The sequence below is a fragment of the Pongo pygmaeus genome, chromosome 16 (genome assembly GCF_028885625.2).
Source record: "Pongo pygmaeus isolate AG05252 chromosome 16, NHGRI_mPonPyg2-v2.0_pri, whole genome shotgun sequence".
Classification (NCBI taxonomy): domain Eukaryota; kingdom Metazoa; phylum Chordata; class Mammalia; order Primates; family Hominidae; genus Pongo; species Pongo pygmaeus.
The window spans coordinates 67,331,128-67,343,711 of NC_072389.2; the positions used below are offsets into that span (position 1 = coordinate 67,331,128).

At 34.8% G+C, this 12,584-nt stretch overlaps 1 protein-coding gene across 5 annotated transcripts in view; it reads right to left on the reverse strand.

Annotated features, from left to right (window-relative positions):
- VPS13C (vacuolar protein sorting 13 homolog C) overlaps window positions 1-12,584 on the reverse strand; it is a 196,905-nt gene that overhangs the window by 78,444 nt on the left and 105,877 nt on the right. For all 5 annotated transcript variants that reach the window (XR_010123963.1, XM_054450335.2, XM_054450337.2 and 2 more), the window contains 4 exons: window positions 9,224-9,528; window positions 8,108-8,255; window positions 4,327-4,480; window positions 1,960-2,072 (listed from right to left, as the gene is read on the reverse strand). Coding sequence is in view for 4 of the 5 variants with exons in the window: in XM_054450335.2 (XP_054306310.1) it covers window positions 1,960-2,072; window positions 4,327-4,480; window positions 8,108-8,255; window positions 9,224-9,528 (720 nt within the window). In the remaining variant the exon portion in view is untranslated. The remainder of the gene's footprint in view (window positions 1-1,959; window positions 2,073-4,326; window positions 4,481-8,107; window positions 8,256-9,223; window positions 9,529-12,584) is intronic.

Genomic DNA, 12,584 nt, shown 5'->3' on the forward strand with positions numbered 1-12,584 from the left:
AAGAGGGTGGCAGAAGACACTCTACATGAAGAAAAAACATGAACAAACAATTCAAGATGCTTGAGGACATAGGATACAGGGTGATTGAGCTTGGATACTCCGATTAAAGAATGGTAGGGAAAAAACTAGAAAGAAATACAGAGGCCTAATCAAAGTCTCAAATCCCAAACTAAATATTTAAATTTTCATGTATAGAAAAATGGACCTCAATCTTTATTCTACCATAACATATAATTCCAAATTCTCTCAGTATGCCCAGATTTAGGAAAAAAAAAAAAAACCCAGCCAATCAACAAAAACCTTCAGGGAAGTGATGAACATCCAACACCATTGCTTACTAGAGACCCTGGCATTGATAATAGGGGTGCTGGGTATGTGCAATCATCGGCACACTGGTTAGAACTCCACCCCTTCTCTCACTCAAGATAGTATGTTGATGCAATTGGGTCAGAATGACATTATTACTGGCAAGCTTTGAATGCTTTTAACTTATGAAAATGGAAATAATTCACAAACTTTTATTCTGTAACCATTAATAGAAATGACCTGAGACACATCTACTGATCACAACACACTAATGTTTCCTGATAGGATTACTGATATGGTTTCCTGATGTAGACAATTTGGAGCCACTGAATTTCTTTCCATAAGATGAAATTCAGATTATATAACACAATGTTTATTAGTGGAAAGGGAAGATGGAAATGGCTACACGAGATTCGTTTAGGAAACTGAAGTTGTGCCAGTATCTAGGATGGATGAAAGGTAAAAAATCAAACAAGGAAGTCATTGCAGTACTACAAGTGTAAGAAGAGTCTCAAATAAAGCAGCAGTGAGAATTGATAGAAAAAAGTAAATGTTTATTCAAAGAAAAACCTGACAGTACTCAGCATCTCAATGAATAAGAAAGGTATACAAACAATGAAATAAAAGTAGACATCAAGATTTTAAGACTGCAGAACCAGCAGAATGATGGTACCAAGTAAAATGAAGAATGAATTTAACTGTTCATTTTCGGTAAGGTCATTTTCTGATGTTGTAATGAGCATTAAACATTAGAAAATAAGGCAGTTCGTTGCATAAATGACAGATACAAGCCAAAAATTCAATAGTAAAATGTATGAATATTGCATAATTTGTAGTAAATAAAATGAAATATGAATGAACATATTTCATATAAATGGACATTAACAGATATAATACCCATAATCTGTATCTGTTGTTAATGTCCATTTGAGTATATTGCTCACTGCCCAATTAGGGTATATGCTCACTGTTGAATCTATAATCAATATGGAATATGGATATTCAAATATGCCATATGTATTATAGGTATTAATGTATGATATAATATAATTAAAAATATTTACTGGAAGGAAATATCAGCATAATAAAAAATAGCTCTCTAAAATACCATTGATATATTATTTAGTTCAAATCATCATGGCATAAGACCTTGGTTCTTCAATTCTTTAATTAGTATCCTTAATACATAATCTACTACATATATCATTTATTCAATAGAAACACAATTAATGCTTATATATCAAGGATAATCATGAATTTAAAAATAATCAGGTAAGTCTCCAAAGTCACTACTAAATTATTCCTAAGTCGTTATATATACATATATATATAGCTATGTGATAAAACTGTACATATAATTAATCACTCATATATAAAATTCTTCTATTGGTAATAAATCAAAATGTGTTTGGTGCTGATATTACTTGGAAAGAAATAAAACCCTGAGTACTTTGCCTTAGCCTTGGAAGATCAGAAACACTAACAAAGTGAAGAAAGAGGGCAGGACCAATGCATATTCTGTAGGCCAAATAGAATTTTATAGACATATTAAATGTTTTAATGAAAAGTCCCACACAAAAAAAAAGCCAACACTCTAAAACTGACTATCAAGAGCTAAGGATTTATTTCTAATTACATAAATGTATTACATACCTGGTTGATATCATTGTTATAAAGGATAATGGAAAGAGATTCAAAGTGAAAGTCAAATTGGAGACTGACAGTCTGGTTCACAGAGAACTTTGAGTCTGTCCAATCTTCTTGTTCTAATGGTGAAAATTTAAAAGCTTTTAAGTAGGTACATAATTTTACAAATATTTTTAAATATGAGATAATTTCTTATTCTAAATTTATATGATGCTTTCTGGGATTCTGTAAATCATATTGAGACAATTAATAAAAATGGCAATTACATTCCAACTGTTAAATTTTAAAAATGGCAGTGACTATTCCATATATATTTAGCATATATGTGCAAACAGGCACAGGCAGACTATGTTAAAAACATTTTTTTAAAGAGGAGGCCTTAATTTTCAAGGCACTTACACCTAACTGGCTACAAGCCATTTTCAAGACATTATGAAATTGGAGACTCAGAACAGTCCAATACTTTGCCTTATATTAGACAGCTAGTAAAACATTCTCTGCTAGCCTAATGCACCTCTCACTAACTTTATTTATTTTTATTTATTTATATATTTTTTTGAGACGGAGTCTCGCTCTGTTGCCCAGGCTGGAGTGCGGTGGCGCGATCTCGGCTCATTGCAAGCTCTGCCTCCCAGGTTCACGCCAATCTCCTGCCTCAGCCTCCCAAGTAGCTGGGACTACAGGCGCCCGCCACCACGCTCGGCTAATTTTTTTGTGTTTTTAGTAGAGATGGGGTTTCACCATGTTGGCCAGTGAGGTCTCGATCTCCTGACCTCATGATCCGCCCGCCTCGGCCTCCCAAAGTGCTGGGATTACAGGCATGAGCCACCGCGCCCGGCCTCATTATCTTTAATTACCTATATTACCCAATCTGTTATCTTTATAAGAAGAACAGAATATAACTCAATAGCAAAATCAAACAGAGTTCACATATGATGCAGGGGAAAGGAGTGGGTGCTTTGGAATTTTGAGACAAATGAGACTTCAGGAAGTAAGTTAGTCTTTTCCCTCATCTTTAGATAAATCATACGGACTGAATAGATCTTGCTTTCAATCACTCTTATGGACTGATTATATAATCTTTTGCAATATTGACTCTAATTTTTTGGCATTCTATAGAACAGTCTGTTCTTACAAGTTACTGGAAAAACAAATACTGCATAACTTTAACCACGTAAGCCTTCTCCAAGTTAGAAAATTCTATTTTTCTTAGAAATAATTTATATTCTAATTTTCATCATCTTTGCAGCTTCCATTTGCATTCATAAATTTTCCCAAGTGACACGGTGTCCATATAGCAAGAACCAGATACGTGATTGTGATCACGGCTGAACATAATGAGATCATTAATCACATAAGGCTTGCCTGTTAATAGTTTATTCATCTCTACATAGTTCCTGTCAAACTATAACAACAGCCTGTTTATCTAGCATTTGTCTGTATGGTGGCACAAACGTCACCTGGGGAGATGTTGACCTCAACAAGCTTATGCAATACTTAAAACTATCCACGGAAACCAGAAACCTTGCACACTGTTCTAGTCATTTGTTTGTGTGATTTCAAAACACACCTAGCCTAACTATAGGAGAAGCAGTGTTGATATGGTATATCAACTGGTAGTTTTACCAACTACTGTCATTTGAAGTAATAGCTGATGGTATAAGAGCATTAGAAAAGCACAGCAGCTGGGACCATTTATTATATGGGCAAGGGGTACTTCATCTCTTTTTAGCCATGAAAATATTAACATATTTACAGTCTAATAAAACATCATATTCACATCAATGGCTTTAAATTATGAAAAAAGAGTGAAATTATATTTAATATAATCTGTTTAAGAAATCAAAAAGAAACCTTGTATTTTAGAAAAATTATTTAAAAATGGCTGAATTCAAAAGGTTCACTGCTTTTAATAGGTTCAAATTAATGATCTGTATTTGAAACATAACGCTCCAATAAGTCCAGATAAATAAAGCTGTTACAAGAATACCTTCCTTTCTCATAGTTCAATCACCTAAGTATAATATGTGATACCAAGGTCCTTTTCTCTCTTAATTATTTTGGGACCTTACTACACTGCCTATCTAGTTTGATTCTTCTCTCAAGATACGCCACACTTCAGTGCCCAGTGAATTCAGAAAATTTAGCATTCACAAGTAAAGGGTAAACAAGCACCATGCCAACAACAAGTGACCCTTCCCCCTGTAGCAGACAACAGACATACCTCCCAGCCCCAGCCGAATTTCCACAGTAAGTAGTACAATACTGAATTAGTGCATACCACATTGTGCTGGACAACTAGAAAAATACTAAATATAAATATGACATTAACACTAATTTTTTCTCCATAAAGTAAATATCATCAATTTATACCTTTGAGATGGTCAGGTCCACTTGAAACATCAACTTTTCTCACTTTTACAGCCTCCTGCACAGACTGTGTAGGGCTTGGTTGTGAGGAAGCTTCTCCAAGATTTTCCAGCAAAATTTTCATTAAAACTGTCAAGTCATCTTCACTGAGAGCAACCTAGAAACCACCAACAATTTGTTAACTATAAGTAATTAAAAAAATGCAGACTATCATATCTATATCTCAATTTGTGGTCTTTCAAATTAATTGTTCATCTACTTAAAAAGAAGAGAATTAGAGTTAGGACTATAAATACCAGAAGAAAAGTATTTCACCTTGTTTACTGTGTGTACACACACTTCTGCCTTCACCCATATCCAGGCCCCTGCCTCTGGCACTCCAATACTCTCTATGGCTTATCTGTCACTACATCTTCCTGTTCCTGGACCTGTGCCTATCTGTCCCCTTTCCCTATCTTCCCATCTCCATTCTGTCTCTCTCTCATCTCATCCAGTGCCAGTTCCTTCTTCTATATTATTTACTCCCCTTGAAACTAAATACAGGACGAGTATTGATCAGTTTCTAGTCTCTACCAAAAAGTAAAAAGATGCTCTCCTGCTACGTAGCTCTTAATCTCAGTACATATGCATCTGGACATATATAAAACATTTGTTTAACTTATCAAGAATAAGACCACTTAGAACAATAACAAATGTATCTACAAAGAATGTTTAAAGAACAAAAAATAGGAAGGTAGCATCTTATCTCTTACCTTCATAAAAGGGTATGTGTAGCAAAAAGAAAAAGAGCCAGGGCTTTGAGTCAGGCAGATCTGTATCAACTACCACTTTCGAGCTGTCTTGTCTGCAAAGTTTCTTAACGTCCTTAACTCAAGTTTCTTAATCTCTAAAACAGGCTTAATACCAACTTTCTCACAGATGGCTGCAGAACAAGATAAAGCAACTAAAACAAACGAAGCTGCTACTGGCTGCTAAAATCCATTAAACCAGTACTTTCTTTGAAGCTTCTTATCCTTCTACCTTATGTAAGACACAGTGGCTCCAAAGGCCTGTTTCAAGTACTTACAAATTCACACAAGCATGTATGTATGCATGCATGCATGCATACATGCATAGCAAATCTCTGAATACCACAGTACCCTATGTCCCCCAAATTAGGTCCCTACCACCAGAGAAATTACCTAGTTCCCACTTTAAATGAAAATACGAGCTATTTAAGTACAAGATAATGAACAGGGATTTATGGCTTGTCCTAAGCTCCAGGCCTCATACAACAGGTGTAATTTTAACACCTTAGAATTTCCTTGTATATCCCGTCCCACTTCTCATACCAACCAAGATTACCACAGCTTCCTGAAGGGCAACTAAGTTCACCCCTCTTTCACTTTGCTATGGGAAAAAAAAAAAAAAAAAAAAAAAAAAACTATGAAGGACAATTTTGAAAGGCAGCCCCACAGTTCTTTAAAAATCGTCAAACTGATCCACCCAAAACAACTTGTAGGTATCACCTGCCTAATACCCTTTTTTAGCTGCAGCCCAGACCAGGGAAACAACTTGCCGGTGTCACCTGCCTGACACCCTTTCTTGGCTGCATCCCAGGCCCAGGAAAACTATATAGACTATGACCAAAGAGGGGTGTTTAGAGAGACCTGGAACAGCGACAAATTAGGCAATGGTGGCCTCATCCACTGTTGCTGCATTCCTGAGTTAATAAGGATCCTTTTGGTTAAAGTAATTATAATACTTTGATGCTAAAGTATCAGATGTTACTTTTTTTTCTTGTTTCTTCTAAAATACTTTAAAAAGCATAAAGGAAAAGGACAGAGAATACTATAATATTCCCCTGTGAATCTACCACCTGGCTTTGTCAAATCTTAACAAGTTGCAATATTTCCTTCAGATCTTGTTTCTCATTACAGATATAGCAGAAGCCCCGCATGTACTTCTCTGAGACCCTATTCCCTTCTCCTTTCGTCTTTAGAGAAAGACACCAGCCTAATTTAGAGATTATTTCCATGAATACTTTTCTTAAAGTTATCACTACTACACCTCTTATAAACAATGTATAATAGTATTATATTGCCTGTTGAAAATCTGAAATAATATAAAACTGATAGAACTGTACCATCATTTTGCAACTCACTTTTTTCATTTTTATGTTCAAGATATATCAGTTTTGATATAGTTCTATTTCACTCACTTTATCTGCTTTACAACATCCATTATATGAAGATACCATAATTTTACCCATGTTCTGCTACCAACAGACATTCAGGTTTTACTTATGCTTTCAACAAACCTATAACCACAAAATCTTTGAAAGGGATTGTAATATATTAGTCCTGGGATCTAATCTTTGAAAGGGAGAGCCAAATATTAGTCCTGGGATCTAATCTCTTAGCAGAAAGACAGAAATTAAAAGAAGGTACCCATACTCTGGAATAAAGGCTACCCTATGAATGCCCAAACAAAATTTAATAATTGTTCTTCATGCAATATATCCACTAGTATATGAACAGAAACCCTTCATTTCTACAATAAGCTTCAATTTTAAGTTCTTCCCTAGTAGAACTCTGCTCCTTTGATCCTTCCTATTTTATGTTAGAACCAACTCTGAAATAATCACAGGTATGAAAACCTATTAAACTACTAAATTTTTGTTTGGTTTTGTTTATTCTCTCTCACCCCTATCCCATCCTCAGCTGTTTGGTTTCAACAGCTTCACACATAGGCACACAATAATCACAGGATTCCTATACTTCCATAACTACCTTCAACCAGTCTCACCTCCTCCTCTGAGCTGATATGCAACCTGCTAACTACACTATTAAAAATAATGCTGCGGCCGAGCACAGTGACTCACTCCTGTAGTCCCAGCACTTTGGGAGGCCGAGGAGGGTGGATCACCTAAGGTTAGGAGTTCGAGACCAGCCTGGCCAACCTGGTGAAACCCTGTCTCTACTAAAAATACAAAAATTAGCCGAGTGGATGGCGGGTGCCTGTAATCACTGCTACTCAGGAGGCTGAGGCAGGAGAATTGCTTGAACCCGGGTAGCGGAGGTCATAGTGAGACTAGATCACACCACTGCACTCCAGCCTAGGCCACAGAGCGAGACTCCGTCTCAAAAAAAAAAAAAAAAGTTGTATTTATATACTTATCAAATATACACATTTGCCTATTCAAAATGGTATCATCTTTCTAATCAAAACAGGGCCTCTACAAACTACACTATTAAAAATAATGGTGTATTTATATGCTTAGCAAATATACACATTTGCCTATTCAAAATGATACCACCTTTCTAATTAAAACAGGCCCTCTACACATTAAAAAATACTAAGGTGCTTTGAATGCAGTGTCTGAATATCACTTTGCATTGTCTTACAATTTAACTGCATTAAAACTTTAACAGAATTTTCCAAAATTAAGAATAATATTTTTAATACAGGCCAACAGATTTTATCTCAGACTCCTTGCTGGTTTTACCAAATATCTAACTAAAATGAAAACAAAGAAAAGTGAGGGAAACAAGGATGATTTCATTTGCATATTTTTTATTTATTTATTTTTGTTATTTTTGAATAGGAAACAAAATCCAGTTTATTCAATTTATTACTTAGGCAAAAGTATACATACAACAGACAAATGCTCACTAAGAGAAAACTGGTTTAGCTTCATCAATAATGTAGCAACTACTACATTCTGATATCCACTAGAACTGCACTATGATCAATGATAAAAGCCTATCAAGAAATTTTCATATATTATATACCAGCTACTTACCTGCATAGGTTTTAGTTTTCCTTTTATCTCCATCCCTGGAATTTGCACATACCATGCTGCTGCTAAGTTTCGCTGTATGGACAAAAGCATGTTGACTGGTTTTAAAATTTCAATGTCATTTTGTGGCAAGCTAGCCTGCAAAATAGTTCTGAAAGAAAAACAAGAATTTATTTTTTACTTCAAATTTACATTTTAAAATGAGGACTATCCTACTGTGTAACAGTTTCCCCACAGCATTTCATAAAGGCTAAAGGCTGCTATCAGAAGTCTTCTAGAACACACTTCTTTTCACATTTTTAAAATCAATCTAAATCACAATACATAAAGTTTATATGGAGAGCTATCCAAAACCAAACCTACATAACACTGATTTCAAAGACATAATTTTCATACACTATGACTACTGCATTATTTACTATTTTTCACAAAGGCTGTTTGATACAGCAAATAGTTTACTGTCATGCAAACAAATGTTACATCCTCCTAAAACTGCAAGATAAAGAAAGTAATCTTACACTTAGCCCTTAATATGTTATTGGTACTTCTCCAGACTCAAGGGGGAAACTCAACTAATCTAAAAGTTAAACGAACATATGGTAATAGTCATTCCAGCTTGCCTGCCAACAACCATTTGCATAACCAAATAAATGCTCTTGTCACTCAATACAGCCAACACTGTCCCATTTCGATTCACTAATCCTTTAGATAACTCACTGAAAATTCCCAAATGTGACAAGGTTTGAAAATGAGAAATAAATCTTAAATTTTATATATTAGGAAGTTTTTTCCCACCAAAAAAAAAAAAAGGAAATAGCTATGTGCAAAGTGAGAAAAATAAAAAATTTAAATTAAGTATCAAGTAAACTATAATTTTATAATAGCTAATTTTTATAGAATGAAAAAAATCATATTATAAATGTATAAGGGAAAATACAGACTCTATGAGGCACATACATGACTATTAACCACTGACCAAGAAGCCAATGGTCAAGGTTTCATAATTAGAAGAAATTAGGAATGAAAACCACAAATCATTACAAAATTTTACCTTGGGCAAAAATAGTATGAAAATCCTATTTCTAGTAAGCAATACACAATTAGATTACACATTTATACCTTGACAGCTTCAACTGAGTGAGTTCGATGTTCATTTTATCAATGACTGGAGGAAGAGAATAATGTTCCATAGGAACCAAGCTAAACTTGTTTTCAATTCTGATTAAACCCAGATCTGCTATAACAGCATTAGGTGATACTGAAGACTGAGGAATAATAATAACTGGTGCTTTCAAATTAATATCCATCAAAAGGCGGAAACTCTTTTGAGCCAAATCTTTCATGCTGGAAGCAGCTCTTTCTGCAGCCTGGACTGTGGCTGTGCTCAAAGCTTCTTTAGCAGTTTGGAAATTGTTGAGGAAGTTCTGTTGGAAGAGACAGATATTTAGGGGAAAAAAGGTATTTATTTTTAAAAGAAAAAACTTTAAAAAGCATTTACTTTAAAAACTAAATAAAAAAGTAATATAAAAGAGATGTTATTTATGATTTTGTATATGGAGAGGGTAAAGTCTAGAAACATACATTCTGAGCTATTAACAATAGTTACTCTAGGAAGATAGAGCTCTTTCTTTCATTTTATAAAATATTTTTCATTTTATAAAATATAAAATAATTGAGAATTATTTTATTCTCATGACAAATTTTTGCAACAGTTCTTTTAAAAATCTCCTTTTTATTAAGAATGTTGGTTATTTTAAATTCAAATTTAAATGAAAGGGAGAAGGACAGTACTGTACTTCTCCAAAAGTGGGTTCAATTCTGTACTGCTAGGTCACAGCAATAAAGTTTAGTCTTAGAAACTAAGCTTCTGCCGGCTTATTTCTGATGAGGCTTTTTTTTTTATGTACTCAGCATGAGGAAAGACAGTTAATTGTCTACAATCCTGTAATTATATAATCATTAGTAAGAGTCAAAATTTATTTATAATAAAATGTATTTCATCTCAAGTTCAACAAAAAACAGAAAAATTTTTCCCAATGAGGATAAGATCATTCTTAGAAGCAATATTCTTGGTGTACATCCATTAATATTACAAAAGCAACCTAAACTCCCTGGCACCCACCTCCAAGTTAATTACTCTCTAGAAAAGTAAACATGACGGTTTAAGTAGAAATGCATGCTTTTAAGGAATCCTGAGATTCTGCACATGGGAAACCCTACGGACTCCACCAAAAGGCTCCTGGAACTGACATACAACTTTGGTAAAGTTTCAGGATACAAAATCAATGTATAAAAATCAGTAGCATTTCTCTACACCAATAACATCCAAGCTGAGAGCCAAATGAAGAATGCAATCCTGTTTACAATAGCCATAAAAAAAAAAAAGGACCTAGAAATATATCTAACCAAGGAGGTGAAGGATCTTTAGAAAGAGAACTAGAAAACGCTGCTGAAAGAAATCACAGATGACACAGACAAATGGAAAAACATTCCATGCTCATGGATTGGAAGAATCAATATTGTTAAAATGGCTATACTTCTCAAAGCAATCTATAGATTCAGTGTTATTCCTATCAAACGACCAGTGTCATTTTTCACAGAACTAGAAAAAACTATTCTGAAATTCATATGGAACCAAAAAAGAACCCAAATAACTAAAGCAATCTCAAGCAAAAAGAACAAAGCTGAGGCATCACATTACCTGACTTTATACTATACTATAAAGCTACAGTAACCCAAACAGCACAGTACTGGTACAAAAACAGACAAACAGACCAAGGGAACAGAATCGAGAACCCAGAAATAAAGCTGTACACCTACAGCCACCTATTGTTTGACAAAGTCAACAAAAAATAGGCAATGGGGAAAGGATTCCCTATTCAGTAAATGGTGTTAAGATAGCTGGCTACCCATAAGCAAAAGAACAAAACAACATTTTATTCTGTGGTGAAAGGACCCCTACCTTTCACCATATACAAAAATTACCTCAAGATGGATTAAATATTTAAGTGTAAGACCTCAAACTATAAGAATCCTACAAGAAAACCTAGGAAACACCATTCTAGATATCGGCTTTGGGAAAGAATTTATGACTAAGTCCTTAAAAGCAATTGCAACAAAAATAAAAATTGACAAGTGGGACCTAATTACAGAGCTTCTGCACTACAAAAGAAACTTTCAGTGGAGTAAACAGACAACCTACAAAATAGAAAAAATATTCACAAATTATGCATCTGACAAAGGTCTAACATCCAGAATCTATAAAAAGAAGTGTGAACAAGTGAACAAGCAAAAAACAAATCCCATTTAAAACTGGGCAAAACACATGAACAGACACTTCTCAAAAGAAGACATACGAGGAGCCAACAAACATATGAAAAAATGTTCCACATCACTAATAATTAGAGAAATGCAAATAAAAACCATAATGAGATACCATTTCACACCGGTCAGAATGGCTGTTATTAAAAAGTCAATAAATAACAGATGCTAGGGAGACTGCAGAGAGAAGAGAACATTTACATAACTATTCATGGAAATCTAATTTATTTCAGCCACTGTAGAAAGCAATTTAGAGATTTCTCAAAGAACTCAAAACAAAACTACCATTTGACCCAGTAATCCCATTACTGGGTATATATCCAAAAGAAAATAAATGGTTCTACCAAAAAGACACATGCACTCACGTGTTCTTCAGAGCACAATTCACAACAGCAAAGACCTGGAATCAAACTAGGTGCCCATCAACAGTGGACTAGATAAAGGAAACATGGCACATATACACCACAGAATGCTACACAGTCATAAAAAAGAATGAAATCATGTCCTTTCCAGCAACATGAATGCAGCTGGAGGCCATTATCCTAAGCAAATTAATGCAGGAACAGAAACCAAATACTACGTATTTTTGCTTATAAATGGGAGCTAAACACTGGCTATTTCATGGACATAACGATGGGAACAACAGACACTGCGGACTACTACAGAGAGGGAGGAAAGGGGAAAAAGGTTGAAAAACTATTCTCAGTACTTGGGTGACGGGATCAATCATACCCCCAAACCTCAGCATCATGCAATATACTCATGTAACAAGCCTGCCCATGTATGCCCTGAATCTAAAGTAGTTGGATTATCAACTGAAATTAAATAGTTGAAATTATCAACTGAAATTAACAACTGAAGTCCAAAAGAGTTGAAATTACCTTTGTTTTTTAAAAAATTATGATTTTAAAAAGTTTTGATTGGCAGCCTAACTAAGAAGAATAGGCAGATTTAAATCCTTCAGCCCATGTGATATGGTTTGGCTCTGTGTCCCCATCCAAATCTCATCTCGAATTGTAATCCCCAGGTGTCAAGGGAGGGAACTGGTAGGAGGTGACTGGATTACGGGGGCGGTTTCCCCCCATGCTGTTCTCCTGATAGTGAGTTCTCATGAGATCTGATGGTTTTATAAGAGGCTCTTCGCCCTAAGCTTGTTCTT